Raw genomic sequence first — 25,474 nt, 5'->3', positions numbered from 1 at the left:
TCATAACAAAAGAAATAAAAACAAATGAAAATACATATCATTTTAATATATACCTAGCAGGCTTTTCCGCACCGGCCTGCTCTCAAAGTATGAGCATATGGAACTCAATCCACTTCAAGCTCTACCTTACCACTAAAACCAAATGGGTGCTTCCTAAACAGAACTTCCAGTTCAAAATCAAAAAACTCTTAATTTAAAAACCTGTATTTTATTATTTGACTGAAAATTGTATTAAAGAAAGTTTTTTTATATAAAAATGTTTTGGAAGTCTAGTCATAAAAATTTTATCGCTTAAAATCTATTAAATCATTGAACGCTCGGTCAAATTCTCGGGTAAACCTTATAAAATATTTACTGACTATCATAGCAATTATGTTTTAAAACTACAATTAAATCTATTGCTACCATATATGTCAATGAAAATATTTTTCGATACACAGTAATATAATATTTAACATACAGTTTATTATTCTCGGAAATTGAGATATTAATATTATTCCGTTTATACAAATATTGGGGTAGTACGGAATAACTACGGCATAGTTGAACACGACTGGCCAGGTAGCTGAGGTGGAAGATGAAAGGCGCGCGGCGCCTGCCCAAAGCGGCCTTTGTAGCCTTCTAAATTCAGTATGAAACCTACTGAGCGCCTGAGCGGACGTTAGTGCCGTACTCAGGCCCTATACTGCGACCCGGCAAGTTCAAAATGTTTCGTTATCAATTAAAGGCACTGCAGGCATCCGCGAGTGACGGATAGTTGCGGCAAACGTTTACGTGTAGCTAAACTTTGAATTTGGAACTTGTGTTGAGTGATGTGATTTTTAACTATTCGTAAGTATTTTATAATTCAAAAATAGAATGCAAATTCGATTTAAAAAAAATTATTCACGAAAATTCATTTTCGAAAATTATTTATGATTGTTTAAAGTAGACAAGTGTTGGGTAAGACTTAGGCAATAAATTGCAGTTGCATTGATCAGTTGCTAGAATAATGATTGAAAGTTAGTTTATACCCGGAATGGATACTACATCGTGTATTTAGAACACCAATTCATCAAGCCCTAGTTCGTTAACTCATCTACGAGCTCCAGTTTGTAACAAATAGCCTCTTGAACTAGGCGCAGTTTTAATGAGTAAAATCCCAATTAATTAATTTTAAACAGATAGCGGTCAGTTTAATTATTGCCGAAATTATTCAAAAACGTTTTATAACACTTTTACTTTTTAGATACATTCTAGTCCCTAAAATTAACTTACACAACAACCTAATTAGAACGAAGAGTATAAAAGCTTTTATGTATGTACATTAATAAGCCCAAGATCGGGTTTCTAAAAATTGAATTCTCATTATAATCAAAATTAATTTTATCATATTCTGACAATTAAGATATTAATTATCTTGATTAAAGCTGTTTGAAACTAATTATAATTACCAAAACTCCTTAACTACATCTTGTGATCTATAAGAGAATATTATATTGAGTTTCACTGTCGCTTGCCAGAACTTCGTATTAATTTTATGTCGCTAAATCTTAAAACATCAGAAGGAATTTCTGCTCGTAGATGTGTTAAATAATGTAAAGGCATTCCTTCTAAATTAATAATCAAATCGCGCGATGAAGTCTTAATATTAAGTTAAATAAAACCTTTTGGTACTTGTGTATGCAGATATAATAATGACTTAGGTAATTTACATACAAATTTGCATTCGCCTATACGGCGTACATCTCCCATTGCTTCTCTTGCCAATCTCCAAATACAATTATATTAATAATAAAAATACACAAAAATTCGAAAGAATGAGTTAATATTAATAATGGTATAAATTAAATTAGTTTTTATGTTTCATAGTCATTGTCATCGAGGCTAAGGACAATTAATGTAAATTTGCAGTCAAAGTTTTACCGTCTTAATAATACACATTATATTTATCTAATTGTGTATACTAATAGCATTGTCTAACATAAGCTTCTATAGTCATATCAATTAATTTTAAACAAATCTAACAATTTATAACAATAAATCTACAAATTCAATATTTTATGTTTTCCCAGATTCTAGCCCGATGTTATATAAACTTCCTTAAATATATTATATTAGTTAAATAGACACATAATATATATCTCTCACAGTATCTTATATTTATTATAAAAATCCTTTTTATTTAAAAATATGCAATATTTTGGATATTCATAGTCAGAAGTTATACCAGTCGAAGATTCATTTTTATTTATATCGTTTTCTCACAACATTTCGTATTTTACATAGAAGAGATTTCTGTTGTAGGTACGAAATGTAGATACATTAAGCGTCGTTAGTTGGAGAGTGAAAATTATTTTGATGGTGAGCTCAAAGGGAAATTCCATTCGTTACCTGTATTAATTATTACAATTTAAATGGTACGTTACCAGAGGTCGGTAATATCGAAATTTACTATCTGCTAACGATCCTTGATTACTCTGTGGTTTTAAAGATATTAATATTCAATGGTACATCTGTAGCGGTGGGTTGTTAATTTTACGAAAACAATATGCTAATTGATCGAAAACAAAACACAACGGTATATTTTAAGATTGAGATTAGAGAATGATGTCTGTAGTTTAAAGAATAAAGTAAGTATAATATTGTATTATGTGCCTGTTTGTTGTAGTGTGCATAAAAAATATTAATCTATTTAATCAAATCAAAATTTATTTATGTCACAAATAATAATAAGTTATGTGTTTAGTTTATTACACTGACGTACGTTTCACTAGTTCCGATTAACCTTTATTTTGATAATTATAAATAATTCTACAGTTTTAGTAATCTAAATATTTTTTTAAAATTTAATTTATTTGTAAAAATAAAAATGTGTTTATATCTTAACATCAAATAATTATAATGCGTAAGAATGATAGTATATCTAATATGCTCGGTATCTTTTTTAACTTCTCATTTAGATTTTGATTCTTTAAGGGATAAAATAAACATCTCTTTATAATATAAATCCCTCACACTCACATGCACGAAACGTGTTGGAAACAGTTGAAAAAAATAAATAACATATACATTTATTATTGTTTAACCCTTAAAGAATCAAAATCTAATTAAGAAATTAATTTTACCGACGATGTTAGATATCATATAGTATATATATATCATCATAGTATTTATTTTGTCCATTATCATCGTATTTTGACTATGGTTACCTACTATATTTGATGTGAAAGTTTAATTTAGCCATAGGCGGTAGGAAATAATTGTAATAACACAAGTAGGCATAGACAAATACATAAACAAATTTGATGAGGTTTCGGTTGATGTTGTTGATGAACTATGATGTTTTTGTTTATAGTATATAGTATAGTTGCGGTCACAATTGTGGTAGAACAATCCAGTATTTGATATTCTACGATCTTAAAAGGCTCTTTAAACTATAACTGTCTAATAATACGCTACTACTACATTAAGACATGAATATTTTATAAACAACAAATAGTATAAACTAAGCACACATTATACACAAGAGTAAGCATTTACCACAATCTCTGTTTGAAAGAAATTAGACAGTTGAATGTACCTAATCACTGACTCGCGGCTAATAATCTTACACTTTTTGTTCTATTATTGATATGTCTTCTAATCAGAAGTACCAAATTTAATACATATAACTTTTCTTTACAAGGTTTCCACAAAATACTTAAATAAAAGACTATGCGTATCTCATACAAACGACTTCGCCCAGACAATCCTTGTAAACATATATAGAAAGCCCATAGCAAATATGTTATATGCGTAAACATTTTGCTATTATATCATTTAGAGCTGTTAGATAAACGTTGTTATAAGTACATAGACTCACGTTGAGCGGCACTATACACGTCAAGATGCTACCTCATTGTACTGAGGATTACTCTTTCATGGACGACAAACTCAACTACAATGCTATAACTGAGTGCTGAAATAAAACGGGATACTATTGTTTATTTTCTTCTCAAGTCGCTTTTCCGCTGGAAGTAAAGAGAAGGTATTTAAGAGTTTCTGTAAAATTGAAAGATGATATAAAACATGTATTTATATGAACATTTTATAAAAGAACAGCGAGACTTTTTAAACAAAATTAATGTTTACATTAATTAATAAAAATGCAAAGAAAGCAAACCTAACATAACGTACGAATATATGTTCCTATTTTGAAGGTCTCGTTTATTGAAAATAATTCAATAAATAAGTTATAATGTTACCTTCCGTTATTTATATTTATAAATAATTAGATTTATGGCTTACGTAAATTTTTTAGTAGTTTCATAATTAACTCGTGACTTGATTCATTCATTTTACCTAAAATGTTTTTATATTCGTTTTTCGTAATGCCTAAATTCAATCTCTCAAAAAGAGATCTTAAAACAGCCTCGTGGTGTAAAATAAATTAGATAACACTTAATATATTTATCTCTAAATAATATTAAATTAATCAATTCAAATTACTGTGCAACGCTTAAATATTTCTTATAATAAAGGAAACTACTAAATATATAACACGAGTTAGCAGCACGCAAGAAATATTCGAAGTCACCATGCTTTGTAATATGGCTAATTTGCTTATTACAATTCAGTTACTAAAAGTGTACAACTTAAGCAATTTCATTAATACATTAGCAAGCCAATACAATAAAGGAATACAAAAGTCACTGAGCATTGAACTCCAGTTTTAATAATACTAGTGTGAAACGATTCGTAGTCCATTAGTCAATTCAAAGGACGGGTGTCATTGGATAAGCGTGGGAATTCCTCTATACTGTACGCCTGCCAAATTTCCTATAGTTAACTTCCCTATCTTACAATAAACTTTGCATTTTTGACATTATAAGTTTGAAAGAAACTTTATAATGGAAAAAAATGCGTGCTCTATTCTTCTCTTTTAAATTTGGAACCAAATCTTAAAACACACCACAATGTTAAACGCGTTGTATAATTAACTCACTTGTATATGTATATTAATTTTATTTGTGTAATACTCACTTAATATACGTATACGTAGCTTCATCTATATCTGCAGTAGCTAGCCTGTGGTATAGTCATCATGTTTCCAGTACTAAGTTCCTAAGTTGTCTATGGACACATCGTACGTCATGCGTCAGCTGTCAGTTGCACCAGATTCCGCCAATATCCCTTCCTTAAATGACGGATTGCACACGGAGACTAAATGTACGGAACTATATATATACTTATTTTACGGATATAAATGCAAGTTTTTACACTACTTCTATTCGATAACTACTTAACGTTTTCTCACCAGTCACCAGAGAAACACATCAGGTTCACAGACAACAATAATATGATAAAATTTATGTTGTTAAATATATATAATGCTATCTAAATGTCTATATTCCACATTCCGCTGAATTTTGACGTGCTGTGAGTTACCAAGGCATAACCCTTGGTAATCGCTGACGTTGCACTCAGCGATTTTGCCGACTATAGTTATTTTTGAAAGTTGATTATTGTATTCGTATTATTTAGATTTAGATCAGTCTTTCAAATTGTAAAGACATATAAATAAATAAATTCTTTTTTTAATGTCTTTTCGGTCTGCCTGAACATAACTTGTGTCCTTTTATTTTTCGATGTATTTTAACTCTAATGTGTTAAAGTATCTGATCCGATAAAAGAGGAAAAAAGATGTAGGAAGTAGATCGAGGTACTAAGATCTCATCGTAACGATATATTTCTAATAGTAATCAATCTCGTCCCTAATATGTCTATTCGAAAGCTCGATCTACGCAAAAACAGGTTGCAGTTGCTTTATAGCCTGATTTCGATATAGCATCAATCACAGTCTCCACGCGCTGCATCAATGTGCTTGCAATATCGATCACTGGCGCCAAAACTCACACTGTAATTAAGTTATAAATACACAATTTCTTATACGTGAGTATCACATTAAAATATATGTTACAGCAATTATTTTTAAGGATTTTCATTAAATATATGACAATCTACTAAACAAGTCAGTACTATTTCTATACAGCCTATGAGAAAATGCAACATGGCTTCCTTTACAATTGTGTAAAGGGGTATTGACCCCTGCTCGGAATTTCAGACCGTCGGGTCCAACCAAGTATTTGCACTTAAAAAGTAAAAAATATAAAATCCTGATTAGAGACGAGTTTTTAAGCAATATAGTGTATTTTCGTCAACATAATGTTTGTTACAAATAAACTCAAAATCACTAAACTATATAGTGAATAGGTTAGCTATTCACTAAACACAAATATTTGTCCAGACGTTCGAGCCGATCAGATATTTCTAAGAACACTAGCGGGTTCTTATAAATATATAAAGTGTAAATAGAATCAATTCAGTAACTTTCATCCTAACCATAAGCAAACAAAGTGATCTCTCAAAAATCAATTTCATAATACTTTCTGCTCGAATAAAACTTGCCAAATTGCGTTTTAGCTGAGCAAATAAATTTTATTTCCATAGTCATTCATCATCCAAGTGTCGAATGAAACGATCGTGCTTGAAACCATTAAAATGCCATCAATAAAAAATTAAATGCTGTCGAGTGGGGGTGGATTATGTATCATCGGATTTCGTGACAGTTTAACCTGGGTAAGTAGATTTTCGTTTAATTAATCAATCTGATTTAATACATACCTAAACTAATGTTAATTCTCAAGATTGTTACTTCTCTTTAAAGGCATTTAGTGTTTTATAATTGATACGAATATATGAATTTTGCTTTTATTATATTTCCGTAAAACGTGTAATTTTACTTAGTAAATAATTATTTTTATTTATATATATTTTTTTAATTTAAAACGTTATTAAAACAGAATCAGGTATAGACAAAATAGCAATAATATAATATTAAAACTACGGACTGCGGAATGGCAGTGCTTTTATTGATTAGTTACTATTAGTATATATTAATAACACACATACATATATATTTTAATATAGAATATAATTATCAAATCTATTACCACTAACACCAAGATTAACTTTAATGCATGTCTAATTAAATTAGATTCAGTATGAACCAGTCCTCATATTTAAAAAAAAACCTAAGTTAAGATTGTTAAAAGTTTAAACACTAAAATAAATTACTTTTAAAATTATTTTCATGAATGCAAATAATTTCCGAATGCGTGTTATGAACACTCGATATACCTGAAGCCGTTCTCTTAAATATTTATATCATAAGCATATAATTTCCCCGTATTAATTAATATATTGATACAAAACACATCACCTGTCACAAATATAATATCTTTGAATTTTGTGCATAGTAAAGTAATGTAGCCTAATAAAAAGGTTTTAAATTTATCTTTAAATTAGAGATTTTAACGTGTATGCAAAATTTTTGAATTCCGTTTTCCATACAGCTATTATCAATAGAAAGAGTGATTATAATAATCTGGACATAGTAAGAAACTAAGTCTTAATTCGCCTAAAAAATTGTTAAAGTTTGCGCGTCTTTCTTTTCCTGATTGACGTATTATTAAGCGGTGGAACGGTCAAATATTATTCTATAGAATGACGCATTCCTTGGTCCCACGTCATATATGACGAAAAGTTTAGTTTCTCTTTGACGTAATGTCAAATTATCTTCATGTAAAACGTGGTTTATAAAAATAGCTTATAAGATATATTTACAGTAAAATAAGAGGCATTCAAGAATATAAAAAATAAAGTTATATTTAAAAAAACTTATAGAATAGTTTAATGAGACAATAATGGTTTGTGGTGCATTCATTGATTGTTACAAACCAAAGTATTGTTTTGGCAATCTAACCCAGTATCTTCGGTCAAAGTCAAAGAAAAGCAATATTTGATTTTACTCAAATGTACGGTAATAAAACATACTTTCGTTATATTTTAGACATGAAAACATTTATAAACAATATTTGGCTTTACTTATCAAATGTTTGTAGTTTAAGATCATAACAAACATATTCGTATCAAATACATTTAGAAATAACATTTCTGTCTGACCTTTTTCAAGCCGAAAATCCTTTGAAAATATGTTCATGAGGTTAGTGTTTCCAAATTTATTACTTGGCGTATACCACATTATTAAATTGAATATAAAGTTTATTACTTTCGAAATAAAATTTAAATATATCTTTACGTAATTACTTTGAAGTTCTCTCTTATAAAGTGTTGTAAGCACCAGAATAAATTGGTATTTATAAATAAAGATTTATTGTAATTATTACTAGTATTAAAATGTTTATGGATAACTTTATGGAATGAATCAATGAAATATCATAATAATATAATGCAGAATAATAATATTCTGCATAAATATTTTAATATAAATTATTGATGATTAATATTATTTACAATTCGGTACAAAAATTAATTATTAACGAAATACATGTGGTTAACTCTGTGTTATTGGAAATAAATTTCACTATTTGCCACAGATTAAATTAAGAATAGATTAAAATGCTTGCTGTTTGTTTTAAATAGACCACAGATTGTCGTTAACATTTCTACTCTCAATTATTTTCCGTTTCTTCGTTATAAGCTCTCCGCTTACGGTAGCATTCATTTTTAATTTCTTTCATTTGGTTGTTTTTTTTTTCATTTCCATTTTATTTAGATTTAAGGTCAGCGCTGATGAATATTCAGTTCTCTTTATTTGCATTATGAAATATCTATATATAATAAAAACATAATGACCGGGAAAATGGAAAGAAAAAAGAGGGATACTACAATATGGAAACTAGGTTTTGAGCAGAACCTGGAAAAAATAACACCCAACATAGCAATAATAAAAAATAGAACCCTTCAAATACAGCTCAATTGTCTTTAACATAGAAATGAAGAGGTAATACGGGGTTAGCAAATAGAGACCACAAGGATCTATAACTGCTAGAAGCCAAACTCAGAGGGTTTCCAGCACGAGTTCAGGCAAAAGCTAGAAAACGAAAGCATTTAAGAAATTAATTAATTAGTTAATAAGCACCAGCTTAATAGTTTATTGCTGAGAACACCAACCTGTACACTGAGGTACGCAACGAAATGATACCAAAAATAACAATTGAAAACATTAATATTAAAACCACGGTGACCCGGCCAAAAAAAGCAAAACCTAGGCACTAAAGTCTCTCACGCCATTTTCTTAGCTGGAGATGAAAGCAAACGTATTGTAATCTTATTACAAAGGGTTCGGGAGCTTCACGGTGCTGTGTAGTGAGAAACTTATTTTATATTTTTCTATTTATATTTAATTTGACGACATAACATACAATCTACCCATCTTTCCATTTAAATTTTATATTTTGAAGTAAATAAGAAACAAACAGGCCGGAAGCACATTCTCCAATCGGTAGATTATCCCATTAACTTCTATGTTTTAAAATATTACTTTGCCAGTCATAATAATAGTTTATATCGGAAAACTAAAGTTGAGATGAATCACATATAAAAATGGAAATTTCCACGATGACTCTAGTTAGCACAGTAACTATCTACAAGCTGTTTAAACTACTTTTGTAAAACTACAGTAATCAATAATTTCAAAAGAAAATATCGCTTTATTTTATCAATAGATTACCCTCTAATCGACTTCATTTTGCCGGTTTCATCACTGTGTAAAGGCACAAGCTGCAAGTCTTTAATTACCCGAAACATTCCGAGTAAACATGAAATAAAAGCACTGTTATATACTTACAGTTAGCACTTCGTTAATACCTTGTCTGTACCCTGGTTACAGTGCCATGTTTCGTGTTTCGACACAACTAAAGGTTTAGTTTAAGCTTCCTTTGCTTAATTTGAATTCTATGTACTCTATTTGTTATTTAAATTAGACTTGGAAATAGACATTGTTATTTTTATAGCTCCACTCATCGAACACGTACATATATATATCAAAAATGGGGTAGCTACGGTCTTAGGTTCGATTATGTGAAACTATTTTACCGCGTAGGAAGGAGACTAATCTCTATCCATTTAAAGGACTTTAAACAATATACATTTTCATATTCAGACAAATGGTTCAATTTATAAAGATTTTTCTTAAAATTTATTAACATCATTTATTTTCATGTTTTATCTTATTTTTTGTTCCATACACCTTTTCCCCAAAGTGAGAAGCGGAGATAACACACCTGCTATGATCGTCAAAACTTTGAAATAGCAATCCACATATAACAAAACATAGCGCTATCAATAAGAACATATTCATTGTATATAAACATGTATACTGATAATAGCATAAGTAAGCTCATACTTTGTGCATGTTCCTTGGTTGGAGTGTAGACAAGGTCCTTTAGCCACAATGCTGTTCTGGCACATACGCCATGTTGGAGTTGGTGAGTATCGTTGTTTATTTTCATCGTTGATTGTTTTTTTTTTGTAATTACTATTTAATTGCATATAGAAAATAAATTATACTGTGTGTATAAATGAAAATTCTCAGAATAGTGTGCTCTATGAATATTACATATGTGTTTCTTGTATAATATCAATTGTATGTGATGCACTGGAAATCAAAAATAAATTGTGCAGTGCGATCTCACTATTAAGTCTCGCGCCTAAATAACTCTTTATTACTCACAAAAACATGGCCCGTTTAATTCAGCCAACTAATACTATGCAACTACTTATTATAAAAATAACTCTACAAAATGACTTCGTTATACAGAACATTAGTGGTAATATATTATTCATGAATCGCGCCAAGAATTTTAAATTACCGAGTAATTTGCGTTTAAGTATCCGCCCGAGTAGCGTAGATGAAACTAGGTACTCTCCAAAGTTTTTCATCAATACGAAATTTGTTAACAGTTCTCGTTCTATAAAACAGTTTCTTAATTGTCATCTCTAAAACTTAGCGAGAACGGGAATTATTAAAGCAGTAATATAAGTTTATAAATTTCAGTAATTTTACTGATGATGCTATTATACTCTATTTTTAGATAAATTATTTATTAACAATTGAAAATATATATTGCGGTCTGGCAACACCTAAGAAAACCATGCTATAAATCGCATATCCTATACTCAATTATAGCATCAGCGCCTTGCTCCATGTCATCAAGAGCATATTTTAGGCAGGTGCTATCACCTAAGGTAGTATTTTACCTTCTTTAAAATAAATCCGTAAGTAAGTCAGACAGTGCAGCTCTACCCACTAAAGTATTTCCGAACCAATTCGACTTAGGTTGCTTCAAGAAAAGAGCGTACTAACTCTTAAAAGGCTGGCAGAGCCCTTGTGAGCCTTCTGGCAATGTGAGTGTCCATGGGCGGCCGTATCACTTAACAGCCGGTGAGCCTCCTGCTTAGTTGCCTCCTATTACATAAAAAAAGTAAGACCGGTCTTTCTAGTCATAAAAAAATCTATTAAGGAAATCTAATTAATAATCGAATTTTAAGGAAAGTGTTATTGTTCATAATGGTTTTATCTATTGTCAAATTGACGAAAATACAAAGATTTTTTTCTATTATAATAAATCTTTGATAAATTAATTGCACATATAATTACAATTTATGAAGCGAGTCTTATCATAGCGTATGAATAATATATTGGATCTACTCTCTATGGGTCTTCATGTTGAATGTTTGATCATTTCCTTATTTCCTTTATAAGTAGTAGTTATAGCCATCTGTGGCTCCGATCGTAGACATCGTAGATATTTAGATGTTTGCCGATTTCGCAATGTTTATTTTTTACCTCGGCCTGAGTGCAGGCTTTCTATTTAGGGCTTGTCAAATGCGCATATTTCAGAAACCGGGGCTTAAAGTAAATTTAATACTATAATATACATAAATATGTATTATCTGTATTAGCTTAACGTACGGCGTAGCAAAACTATTTACCCAACAGTTACATAAAATATTGCACAAACATGCAGCTAATAAAGGCAGAAATAAGTTCGTAGCGCAAACTAAGCGTAACCAAAACTTTTGCTGCAATGACAGACACGACATAATATTATACGCCTCATTATAAAGTTGCAGCTGCATAACAGATGTCGATTGTAAAATAGATTTGCGGCCTCGGCGAATTTTAGGGCATTCTCAGGCTTAATCACTATCGATCCATTTAAAGCTGCGATTTTTCGTAGTCCCAAGGCCCAACCGGAAATGGGGCCAACGTGTGTACATCTGTTATGGCATTAGAAAAATATAAAGTTATAAAATATCGTGCCGTCTATAAGATTATCAAAGTCCATTCGCTTAAACCTTCTCAGGGGAATTCACTGCTCCAGTAGGTTGTTGTAGACTTGCTCGGTGAGATGTTAAATTGTGAAAGTCTTCGGTTCTGATTTTAGTTAGATGAATGTGATTAGTGTTATGCCGGCTACGTGTAGAAAAAAAAAAACCTTATCACACGTAATAAAAAAGACCTGCCCCCCGCACTAGAATTCCCTGTGTGGGCAGCTAGTCTCTTCCATTTAACATATTAATTATTTAAGATACTTGGCATAATATATTCTACATAACACATACAATTTTATAATTACTGTTGTACAAGAAGAATGTTTTCCGTTGCAGGACAGGACGCGTGGCAAAGATATTGCTTAAGATGGTTAATGAATGTAAAGTTTTGAGTCCATAGTGAAGTGTTAAGAAAGTGGCTAAAGATGAAAGGGCCTCTGAAAGAGAAAAAGCGTTGGACGAAGAAAGTGCATTTTTGTGTTGGTTGAAGTAACTGTTGCATTAATAGTTTCTAAAGTCTCTAGTTCAGTTCCAAGTCAAAACCATTGTATATTCGCCGATAATTAAATTCAGGACTTCTATTATATATAAAGATTCTGCCAGTATTAAATGAAGGGTTGAATCCCAATTATATCTTTTGCTATTAAAAACCTTCAAATATGAAGTAAGAATATATATGTTTGTGCTTTTTCATGAAAAATACAGAATGTAATAACGTTGCCTAATATATAAAAGAAATTGTTTCCACACTATTGAATTATTTTCACGCTGTCACGAGGTAATAGTAGAGGAAATAAAATTTGGAAGCTCGCCAGAAGTTGCTGGAACGCGAGCACCGCAGCACGATTCAAAGACTACATTTGTGCATTGCTTTTCTTATGCAAATAAGTTTGCAAATGATTTGCAAATTTACTCTCATGGCGTGGAAACCTTAACCCTATGGATGTTCGGATTATCTGTATTTATGTGTAGGTGCTGTCTGTTAAGTTCGGTTTAGGTCACCATTATATAGTAGTGCATCATTGCATGTGAGCGCAGAATGCAAAATGGCATCGGTATCACCTCGACTAGGCGTTCCGCTTTAAGAGCCTGATCGACCCCATGCTCTTAAATCTTATAAAAAAGATAAGAAAGTAAAAGAAAACACGAAATTTGGTGAAATGTCGTATGTTTATAATTAGACTAGAGATGCTTCAAGTATTCATACGTAACGTTTATTGATCACAATAAACAAAGGCAAACACGCCACAATTTTGTCATTTGTTTTATCCTCATCCCGACTGGCTTACTGACTGTCTTGTTGTACTTAATGTAAAATTAAAACATTACAAATTTTCGTCAAAAACGAACTAACATGAAATCGATAGCGACAAACCGAAGCCATTGTCTGAGCAACATCTAAATAAAACGAAATTTGCATAAATATAAACAACGATGCGTTTGACAGAAACAATTGAATATCGGAAACAAAAATTTCATACCTAACATTAACAAGCAACACAATAGAATGCAATTCCATTTAAAAGTGTGTACTACACTGTGAAAATAGATTGAACATTTATATAATATTTTATATACGTATTAATTGCGTGGTTTGTTATTGTAAAACAAGGTAGGTAGATTATAATTTATCCCTCACTTTCTTGTGATGTTTCGGAGCATCGCAGACATGGTTTGCCGCGCTCCACATTAGTGCGAGTACGTTAGTTTGGTAGCTAGGTTCGACTTTATTTTTGTCTGTGACAACTAACTGACGTGGAAGTACACAATAGAGTAAGTGTGTGTGTTATATGTATGATAATACCTGTCACTATCTTACAGTAAGTATGTTATGTGTTCTTACCAGTATCTTACAGTGACCGACATTTTCGTTAAATTGAAATCAGAGATTATATATTTCAACTGTAATAAAACTCAACATCTAATCTAGTTTAATGCGTTTAACGAATGTTTCTTAATTTTAATAATATATATAGAAAATATCACTTCGTATGTGCTACTATTTCATAAATTATCAGATAAAACTGCCCATATTCTTTTAGAATATTTTGTCGTGTTTTGTTCCCACCCACCAAAATTATACTCATCAACTTTACTGGGGGACATTTTACTTAGCTTTATTTATTTATTGCATAGTAAAAACGCGTGTATACTGTGAGCCAGTTTCATTCAAATTTATTTATACGTACGTGATATTTTAGTGTACGTGACAAGGGTTTTAAAAAATTCTATTTCAGAACACTTGTCAGATGACTGTTACATAAATGACTCTTTAATGATTCCCTACGTGTCATATGCAAATAAACATTTACCCAATAAAGCCTGGTTCGACTTTCGACGTCCAACATTCGTGAAATAAATATTTTGCTGTATTTAATCACATTTTTCAATTGCTGTAATGCAATAAAGCACGTTGAAAAATGAATGTATTTTTATGATAAGAGTTAATTCGTTTATTATTCTGACAATAATTGAACAAACACCTTAATTTTAAAGTAAATGATTAAAGAACTAAATTAATTATTTAAAATCTCTACATAATGCCTATCATACAAGGAAACTAAGTAAGAACGTATATGTCAAGTACATAAAAAGTAAAGTGAAAATCAAACATTGTATATGATGTATATATCATGTAGCTTAATACAGACATAAATCATTATTCTTTTGTTAGTGTGATAATAATAATAATAATATATAATTTATAATAATAATCCTTTATATCGCGACCTTCTTTATATTCCTTTTTAAAAACTATTACATATTAAGGTTACGTAAATATTGTTTGTGCAACTTTATAGTTTTAAGAGAAATAACTGTTTTAAGTTTTAATCACTGTATTTATATGCAAGGAGTATTAAAATCCTTTTAGGCTAAAATTTAAATGTCGCTAATCAACCTGACAGGTCCCACATATACTTTTTCTAAAGTTCAGTATCATATAATATATTTTGTTTTTGATTGTTAACTGCGTAAGTTGCCAATGAAATTATTAAGTACGAACAACTTAATAATAAATAATATAGCCTTTTATTCGGAAAATTAAGTTGAAACTATATTAGCTCGTATTCAAATGATATTATATCTAGCATCAGCTCTTCATCCGATTGCCAATTGGCAAAGGCCTCCTCAACACTAAGCAAATGAAAGCTTTCTTTGTGATCATATTTTTAAATATCTCATCTCATCGATTATGTGGTCGTCCACGCTTTTTGTAACGTGAACACCATTCTGTTAGATTACTGGGCCATTTCTCCTTACCCTTTATAGCTCGTCCATCCATTTCAGCTTCTAATAGTCATTCCAACGTCCAATCTTGTATACTGTCTTCATCCTGGCTTTTCCAGATATCAGAATTTCTTATTCCAACTGTACTCTTTTCCATTGCGTGTTGGTATGCTATAAGTTTCTTGTGCTCGAATACTATTGGCCCACAGTTGACAAACTTTTGGACAGGACAATATACATGAATCAAATAATTTAGATTTTATTGAAATGCTTATATTCTTGTATTTAATACATTCCTTAATATTTCCACCCGTTAGATATTATTCTGGATATCTCTTTACCTATGTTGTTTGTTTGTGAAATTATTTGACCTATGTACAGTTACTCCTCTACATATTCAATTAAATCATTGTCAGTACATATAACACAATCCTTAGGATATCTTGTTCTTGTCTGAATTTATTTTAAACAAACTTTTTTAGTCTCTATTGTTAGATGCATCACCATGCGCTTTAGTTTTGTGGATTAGATTTTGTGGATTGTTGGCTAACAACATAATTTAATTAGCAAATCTTGAATGTGTTAGTTGATTTCCATATATCTTATCATCATCCTACGAACGACTTACTGCAAGAAGAATAGTTGATCTCACATTGTGTGTGTAGCATTAGCAAAGCGTTCGGAATTTAAAATCTTATATTCTGTTTTGTGTTAAGTACTTAAGTAGTCGTACTTCTTATTAGTTCGAAGGAAGAAATATATTGAGCTAATTAAATTTAACGTTATTAAAATATCAATTTGTATCAGTGACGTTACAACTCATGAGTCTCAAATCATATCGGTTATTTTGATCATTTTTATTTCATAGACAAGTAGGTGATCAGAATTTGAGACATGCCGGTTTTGGTAAGGACCTTAGGGATGAGCACGCACGCTGAAGCTAGTAGACCATAGCTTCTTTTTTGTTTGTAATTGATATCAAATAAATATTTTAATTTAGTATACCTACCTAAACACGTAAACATAAAGTGAATCCATCATAATGTGGCTGTGAGCTAGGCTTTAGTTTAATTCACCTATAGCGTGATTTTATTTTCATATTTACAATGTTTTTATAGTTCATATATTTCCTCGATAAACGGGCTATACAATGCAAAATGAATTACTTTACAGGTTCGATTTTACAATTGTATTATGTGATTAACGCCAGTTTTCAGTCCAGTTTATTAAAGTAAGTATATTTTACTCTCGTGATAGTAATTAAAACTTTAACTCCAAAAGAATATAACAAAAAATCAGCTCAACTAGAAATATCAGTATTGTTAAAAAATTCTAAGCAATTTGCCACGAAAACTGAAACAGGTCACGGACACTTCAACTTGTTAATCTTAGCTCTGGCCCGGTTAACTAAAAATCTTTAGTAAAATTTATTTCGGATTTTGAGCCGAAGAAACTGCTGAAATTTCAGCTTTAAATAGCAGCTCCTTAATTAATAGAAACGTGCTCATTAATTATTTAAAATTAACGAAGGATTTAAGTTCCCAATTTTATTTATAAAATCTCCAACATCGGATTCCTTGAATCTGGGCGTAATTTGCAAATAATATTTTGAATTGTAATTACTATTGTTATTCATCTTACCACAGAATTTAATAAATTAATTGATTATGAAGTCGATATTATGTATATCTTTATTTCTACTTTATTCTGCCTGACGGACGGAAGTGTAGAAGAGTAACGAGGATAATCGAAGTAACACTAATGCATCATCTCTATAAAGTTTCTACATCGTTCAAAGGGCCCATATTATACCGTCTATATAGTCACAATGGTTATCATGCTTTTTATATGGAAATACCATCGTCTTTGTAACTTTAGTCCACGCTTTATAATAAGGTCGCTATTATATGAATAATTTGCGACTTCGTAAAGATGTCAAATTTGCGGCGTATACATAATTCTAAATTATTTAATAGCGAATCCCTTCAATAATAATAAAACTATAGTTTTACTGTCCCCCATCTGTGGTTACAATGTCATCCCGGGTGTCCGCTTCAAGTACAATAAGAAAGGCAAACGACAAACCTTAATTTATTATGTATCATTTTGTTTTCTGTATCCTTATTACAATAGCTTGTCTCGGTATATTGTAATAATCTTCTTATATGTCTATATTAAACCACAACATTTTTCTTTTAGTATTTCATAAAACCTTTAAAGGCTATATGAAATTCTGTTTAGTGTAAGCGAGAGCATATTTACGTTAAGAATTCAAGGCATTCTCTCAGTATTAATAGCGAAACGTTAAAATGACGTTACAACATTATATGCACATACAATTATAGGTATAGAATAAACTTTCTAAACGGGTTGTCTAATCCTCACAACTATATCTACCTCCGTACGTAAGAAATCTGTATCACAAGCGTAAATATAATTTAAATTAATGAAACCTAAGAACTGGATTAACCTTTCGGAAATCAATATGTGCGGCTGTTGAATCATTACAATTTTTTGTACTTTTTGAAGAATGTATTCATTGTAAAGGTGAGGCTCAGCTGGTCGAAGGGTGGGATCATCCTATTGTACTTTGTCACTAGCATATTTGGGTAATACTGTTGGATATTTGTGCTTTAAATACTCATAAAATAACTTATTTAAGCAATATCTTGTTTTAGTGATGGTGTTGAGCGATGGTAGTGGGCGGCATGCGCTGCGTTTGGCGGCTCTGGCCGCTTGCATCGTGGTGGGAGCCCTGGCCCCCGAACGGTTGGAGCCCTGCTCTGCAAGCCCCCTTTGTTCCTGCAGGACTGCGCATATGTCCTGCACAGCCGTGCCATTGCATAGATTTCCAGGTATTATTTTATACTATTTATTATGTCTGCAAGTAAACTTGTTTTTTTAATAAAGGGACTTTTGGGGAGGGCTGCGAGCCTAATTTTATATTTAAATATAATAACTCAACACTGTATGACATCCTATGGTTTTGAGTTTTATGGCAGTTTTATGGCATTGTCAATTTTATTGTTTATTTAACATGAGATATTACAATGCTTTTCGCCAATTTTTACAATAATCAAATATATAATAACTAATATATTTCTTAAAAGAATAAATAAGTAAGAATTGAAATTAAATAATAGCAAGCATATCTAAAATAAAAGTTTATGGATCATAACTTTTTTGTGTAAAGTGAATGGCATCTATGTCGTGACTTCAAAACTATTTTAAAATATGTGAAATAGTTCAACGTTAATATGTACAACGTTAAAAATATGATTTATTATAAATTTTATTATTGTTAAAAGTGACTAAAAGCATTGTAATTGACTGATTGAAATTAATTACTGTTGTAATAAATATGTCATGTTAAATAACCAATAAAAATGACACTGCCATAATACTGGAGTTAATATAAAATTAGGCTTCATGTACAGCAGTTGCCCTCCATTTAATTTAATTACGTATGTTCACTTTTATATTATAGACAACGATGTGTTAATAAATAAATAAATATATAACCTACTTAATATCAAAACATTAACAAACACTTGCACTCTAATGTAAAGTTAAAATTGTGGATAGTACAGAATATATTGAAGTAAAAACGCCTCCGTAGCTATTAAACAAGCAATAAACGTTGTGTTTGATGACCTAGGCTTTACAGCAGAGCCCAAAGTAGTGATAAAGAACTGGCCTTTCGTTCAACAAAATACAACTGACATTAATTTCTTTGCTCGAAGAAAATATTCTCCTTTAAATTAGTAACGCTATTAATGGCCCGACTTACATGGGTTATATGTAGACGTAAACATGTCTGTTAAAAACTATGTTACAATTGGTTCACTTAAAATCCGATATAACTAAAGTGTTACGTAAAATAATGCTTCAAAAAAGAGTATTTAATGGATAGCCAGAATGAAAGGTTTTAATTAAAAGTAATTCATGCGTGATATGTATATGTAATTAAATTAATTACGCATTTTAGTGAGGCTAATTAGTGACCTCTTTCAGGTATTCCAAGGTACATATAATTTTTTCATGAATTGCTTAAACGTTAGGTACAAAGACACCAGACAACCACTAAGGATTTAACCTTGATGCCATTACACTTTACATTTTTTATTGAAAATCAAATAACTTAAAATCGATTAATAAAGTTCAATAAAAATTCGTTTATTTATTTGATAACTAGGTGGGAATTTTTTTTTCTACAACAAAATGCATATAACAAACAAATTATATGCAAAACCAATTTGCTAATGTATAAAACTTTGTAAAAATAAGATACTAAGAAACGGAATATGTATTTTCTATTTTATTACAAAATCGTAAAGAACTTCTGCCGGCTTTAAGCTCGAAGTATATCTAAAAATAGCTGAATTGGCCGATAAAAGCAATTCCCTATTCAAGACTTAACTAGGGTTGATACTATAAGATCATTCAAATAGTTAAGTAGCCATTGTATTTTAGGTTACTTTTAGCTAATAATAAAAAAATATAAAACCTTTTTACTTCTTGGAAAATAAAACTTAATCCTATTATATACGTATATGTATATAATTTTAAAGAACATAAATTATTATTTTATTCTTTGGCGAATATCAAATAACAAAAGCTAAATGAAACACAACTATTTTTTTAATTTAACTCTGTATTTACTGACCTCCGGCGAGTGATTTACTGTGTCTACTCTGTGGTCACAGGTTCCATTTGCGAAAAAATTAAAGATATATACAAATAATTTTTGCAAACATATAAATATAATTTTTTACTTTATTGACTTCTCTGTATTGAGAATTTTTTATTTTTCAGAATGGCCTCGGATAGAGCTTCAACACCTAGATATAAGTATGTCAAATTTAGAAATCATTACTGAAAGTGCACTAGATGGATTACATTTACAAACATTAGTTTTAGTAGCGAATAAACTACACTACATCGAAGCTCATGCGTTAAGGTAAACTTTTGTTTTATATTTCCGTAAATTTTATATTAACATAAGGTAAAGTATTACTAGTTTTCAGCGACTAACATTTATATACAAGTCTTTGTCCCTATGTTTCGAGTGCTTTAATGTCACGGGTCAACTCTTGATTTTATATCTTTACTAGCTGACCCGGCAAACCTCGTTTTGCTATGTATATTATTTCCAGGAAATTTTTTTTTTACTTCAATAAAAATAACCCATCTACTATAATAAAAATAGGAGTTGATCATAGAGGGGTATTATACAATAATGGGTTGTATGTATGTATATATACAAAAATATTGTATGCTGTATCATAAAAAAATAAAATTTTGGGGTGGAAAGATAGATAGTAGCCGATTCTCAGACTTACTGAATATGCATTAAAAAATCCTATGCATCGGTCGAGCCGTTTTGGAGGAGTTTGGGAACAAACATTGTGACACTAGAATTTTATATATATATATCTTTATATAAAGGAAAAACATTAATAGCCCCTATTTAAATACAGATAATGCACCTTCCCGCGCCGCGACAATTTTATTGAGTATCTTTAGGATTTCAATATACAGTTAAAAGGGTAGACTGCCCATTTATCTTACTTTAACTTTTTAATATGTATAAAGTTTTTTTTTTTAATTTGATGTATTTTTTTTCAGCTCAATGGCAAGTTCCTTGGCGTCTTTAGACCTTGGTTACAACGAATTTACAGAAATACCGGAACAAGGTCTAAATGATTTGCGAGTTTTGAATTGGTTAAACTTGCAAAAGTGCGTATAAATTACATTTTCATAACTACATATTACTGAAACATTAAATATTTTTCAGTAATAATATATCACCCACTTTATGTTACTTTGAAATAATTGTATTAATATTTTATTAATTTAATATTATTCTTAGAGATAAGAATTATCTTTCAAAAGCATACAGCTTTAAATATCAGTAAACTAATCCAACTTGTACCCTTACTGCAGTCTCAAAGATCGTCGTAATTAACTTAGTCAACAACCTCTAGTCACTTGTAAGTTTTTTTTGTATTATCAGTACAAACGGGTCTTTAACTTTAAACACTTTTATTTCAGCAATTTAATATCACATATCGGACCAGAAGTGAGATGGCACTACTTAGAAGATACACTAACTAGTTTATCATTGAGCAATAATCAAATATCTCATTTGAAAGCCCAAGCTCTCTCCACTCTAACTCACCTGTTGCAGTTAGACTTGGAGGGCAATTATTTACGCAGTATCAGTTATGATTCCTTGCCCCAGTCCCTAACGGTCCTAAAGTTATCGAATAACTTCCTTTACGGCCTCTCCTGTGACTTAATATTTAATCTCCCTAGACTACAAATATTACACCTCCGTCATAATTTAATTACATTTCACTCGAATGGCACTTGTCTACACAACAAAACAAAACGGTTAGAAAAGTTAGATTTGAGTAATAACAAATTAAAGGATGACATAGAAATCTACCTATTTCGAGAAATTCAAATCAGACAGATAATTTTAGACTTGAACGATTTGATCACGATACCAAAGTCGGTATTTCTGAACAATCGAATAGAGCGTTTGTCAATTTCCTATAATAAACTGACGTCGATATCTCGAGACTTATTTATATCGTTGAAGAACTCGCTGGAGCATTTAGAAATAGAGCACAACAAATTGTCCTATTTGCCGGACAGTCTAGCACAGGTTTTGCGACTGCGTCATTTATCATTAGCCTACAATGAGTTGGAGGAGGCACCTCCATTGCCGGCTCGTATTCAGACGCTGTCGCTCGCCGGTAACTTCCTAACTTCCATGCCTTCCACCCTCCACGCTCTCGAGGCCGGTTCGATTCGTTATCTCGACCTTAGCTACAATAAGATATCTAATTTGCTACCCAATGAATTCCGAGATTGGTCGACTTCCCTGGGGACTATAAACTTGAAAGGTAACAGGATTGCACAGATAAATAATAATATATTTCCTGTTAGCTTGCCAGTGAAAGAAATCAATTTAAGCTTTAACGACCTGTACTATGTACATCCACAGTCGTTCTCTAATTTATCGGGCTCGCTGCACGTTTTAGAGTCGTCTTCAACTCTCTTCAGTGGCTACTTTCCGATCGAAGTCGACGATGGGTTTGAAAATCTCAGTTGGTTATCGTTTGACAATAACGATTTTCACATCCTTAAAATAAGCGAGCTGGCAGCGTATCCATATCTAAAATATTTGAATTTAGATTACAATAGAATTATAGAAATAGTGATAGACGACCACAGTAGTAATGTTTCTTCGACTATTAGCAATTTAAGAATGTCCTATAATTTTCTAAGTTCTATAAATAAACAAAGTTTTAGCCGTACCCCAGAATTAACAAATTTGGATTTATCATTCAACAAAATCAGTAATTTGACGAAGTACACCTTTTCAAACTTAACTAATTTACGATATTTATCTCTCGCGAGCAATATAATTGACTCGATGGAGACAAAGACATTCGCTAATTTACCCAAACTGGAGATACTGGAACTTCAGTGTAACAACTTAAGTTATTTGTATCTCAACTCGTTACATAATGTCTCCAACGAATACGTAACTTTTACTGTAAATGTAAGCAGGAATATAATAAGATTTGTAGAAGGAGATACTCCAATATCTATTAATATTTTTGACGGCTCTTACAATGATTTTTACGAGGTGCCAACAAATTTTTTTATCGCTGTAGAATATACGATAAGACATGTCATACTATCTCATAATAAAATCACACACATTGTAAGCGAAGCGTTCGGCCAGTCCGCCTTCCTAGAAATTTTAGATTTACATAAAAATAGCATAAGTGTAATTAAAAGAAAATCATTCTCCGATTTAGTGTCTTTGCAAATATTAGACCTCTCATTCAATGCAATATCACAGTTATCTGTGGAACAATTTTATAATTTAAGAAAACTGCGATACCTAAAAATGGACCACAATAATATTAGACTGCTGCCTAGAGATATCTTCAAAAACACTATAATAGAGCATTTAGATTTAGGTTTTAACGAGATATCGCTGTTTCCGGTCACAGCCCTGTCGCAAATAGGTTTTACATTACGACACCTAGATTTCACTGGCAATAGGATAGAATATTTGGACGGCAACATATTTCGGAACACACAATTCCTATCAAGCCTGAGCTTAGGAGGCAATCTGCTAACGGTACTATCTGATAACACGTTTTCCAGTCTTGGTAGCTTACGTCGCTTGGACTTAAGTTTCAACTCTATAAAGGCAAACTTTAAGGAGCTGTTTCACAACCTTCCCAACTTAAGGCATTTGAATCTTGCAAACATAAGTTTAAAGTCGGTGCCTTATCTACCTTTAACGAACTTAACGAGTCTCAATTTGACTTCTAATTACATTAACAGTTTTAAAGAGACTGATGTTAAACGATTAGTGAACCTTCGTCACTTAGACATAAGCCATAACAGACTAACTTCTTTAGTGCCAAAGATGTGGATTCATTTGAGAAATCTCAAGATATTGGATGTTTCATACAATCCCGTTGTAAGAATAACGCCAAATAGCTTTAAAGGCTTGAACGACTTATCACATTTAAATTTAAATGGTCTTAAATACATTGATATCATTGACCAAGATTCTTTCCGTCCCTTAACTTCCTTACGCTCCCTGCATCTTCAAACTTGGTCCGCGATAAATCATTCCACTTTCCGACTCGCAAACATTACTTCCTCGCTTCCTTCACTGTATAAATTAGTAATACATTGGAAAGATAAAACAATGAATGAGCAGCTGCACGGAATTGACGCGAGAAAATTACGATATTTAGAGATAAGGGGTGTCAATTTGGAGAGGATTCACGATGATGCATTCGAGCCGTTCGCAAGCAGCCAAGAGATATTTATCAAAATAACGGAGACGTCAATATCAAAACTTCCTCCTGCATTTATGAAGCACCTCGGGCAAATACCACAACTAGGCATAGACATCAGTTACAATCAAATCGCTAGGCTTAATCCGGCTATCTTCTACCCGAATTTTACGAGCTGGAGTCACGTAGCGACAAAATTGCTTTCAGGTACGAACACATTGCTGAACTTTGATAACATTTTATCATGCAAAAATACAAATAGAAAAACTATCAATTTAAAAGTCAAATCTGTTTTTTCAATAATTGTACAGTTGTAGAAGATTATAATCCGCTGGAAATAAATTTAATATTTAACTACGGCCGCAGATTAGGGTGTTATGGTAATTAGTTTCAATACCTGCAAAACAACAATTGTTTTGTGATATAAAATAACAAACACAGATTATGAATTAAAATAATTAACATGAAACTATCGCATTATATTAATGAAATGATGAAATTTCATCTTTACCTAAATCGTATTAACTAAAACTATCAACAGATGGATCTTGGTAATGAGATTTAATTCTTAATACCCCACAATCTCGAAGAGGTAAATTGGGTTTGAATAATAAATAAGTAAACCCTTGTCACTGTTTAGGTGGTCTAATTCTCACTGGGAACCCGTTACGCTGCGAGTGCGGTTTGGCCTGGCTTGGGGCGTGGCTTCGCAGGTGGTTGCAAGAGAACGAAGCTGGCTCTGAATTAAGACGAGCTGTCCACAGTGCAACCTGCACTGATCAGGCAGGGCGACACGTGGCCTTGTTGCAGCTTCGCGCGGACGAGGCCGAGTGCCATGCTAGTGCCCTCTCAAGCGACGCTCAACCCAACTATTCCAGTTTCATATACCAAATGACGTTTTGTTTGTGGATTCTCATTCTTAGGTGATAATGCTCAGGTAGAAAGTGTACATACGTAGTCAACCAATTGTAGAATTTATCAGATAGTAAGTATTGTATACCTATTACGTGTATACGTAAAATATATTCTTATTTTCAGTAATAGGTGTAGATTATAATTGTTTGATGATATTTCTTAAGCCACTCTAGTCAACTTTTGTACCTAATTTTATTAGTCAAATTTTAAAGTTGTTTTTATTGACAGTTAAAGACCATATGAATTGTCATATGACACTGTAATATATCATGTAAATATGTGAATTAAATATTTTTCCTAAATATGTGGTTGTATTCTTTGAAATTAAC

General features: G+C 31.3%; 1 protein-coding gene across 2 annotated transcripts; it reads left to right on the top strand.

The window, feature by feature from the left end:
- Positions 1-660: 660 nt before the first annotated feature.
- LOC123717568 (chaoptin-like) lies at positions 661-25,211 on the top strand. Of its 2 annotated transcripts, none has more exons than XM_045673645.1 (6): positions 661-831; positions 18,069-18,245; positions 20,206-20,350; positions 21,019-21,129; positions 21,445-24,437; positions 24,871-25,211. In XM_045673645.1, the coding sequence occupies exons 2-6, from the start codon at positions 18,071-18,073 to the stop codon at positions 25,155-25,157; spliced, it is 3,711 nt and encodes a 1,236-aa protein (XP_045529601.1). In that variant the 5' UTR covers positions 661-831; positions 18,069-18,070; the 3' UTR covers positions 25,158-25,211. The 2 variants fall into 2 exon arrangements, with proteins under 2 accessions (XP_045529601.1, XP_045529603.1); XM_045673647.1 differs by lacking the exon at positions 661-831 and adding an exon at positions 6,485-6,600.
- The last annotated feature ends 263 nt before the right edge of the window (positions 25,212-25,474 follow it).

Source organism: Pieris brassicae, chromosome 12, assembly GCF_905147105.1.
Source record: "Pieris brassicae chromosome 12, ilPieBrab1.1, whole genome shotgun sequence".
Classification (NCBI taxonomy): domain Eukaryota; kingdom Metazoa; phylum Arthropoda; class Insecta; order Lepidoptera; family Pieridae; genus Pieris; species Pieris brassicae.
This window is presented reverse-complemented; position numbering and strand designations above follow the sequence as displayed.

What these genes read in the sequence shown, in the direction of transcription:
- LOC123717568 (XM_045673645.1), top strand. Translation starts at nt 18,071, where the DNA reads ATGGTGTTGAGCGATGGTAGTGGGCGGCATGCGCTGCGTTTGGCGGCT. An exon ending in GCCATTGCATAGATTTCCAG is followed by an intron (nt 18,246 to 20,205) that starts GTATTATTTTAT and finishes TTTATTTTTCAG; the next exon opens with AATGGCCTCGGATAGAGCTT. An exon ending in ATCGAAGCTCATGCGTTAAG is followed by an intron (nt 20,351 to 21,018) that starts GTAAACTTTTGT and finishes ATTTTTTTTCAG; the next exon opens with CTCAATGGCAAGTTCCTTGG.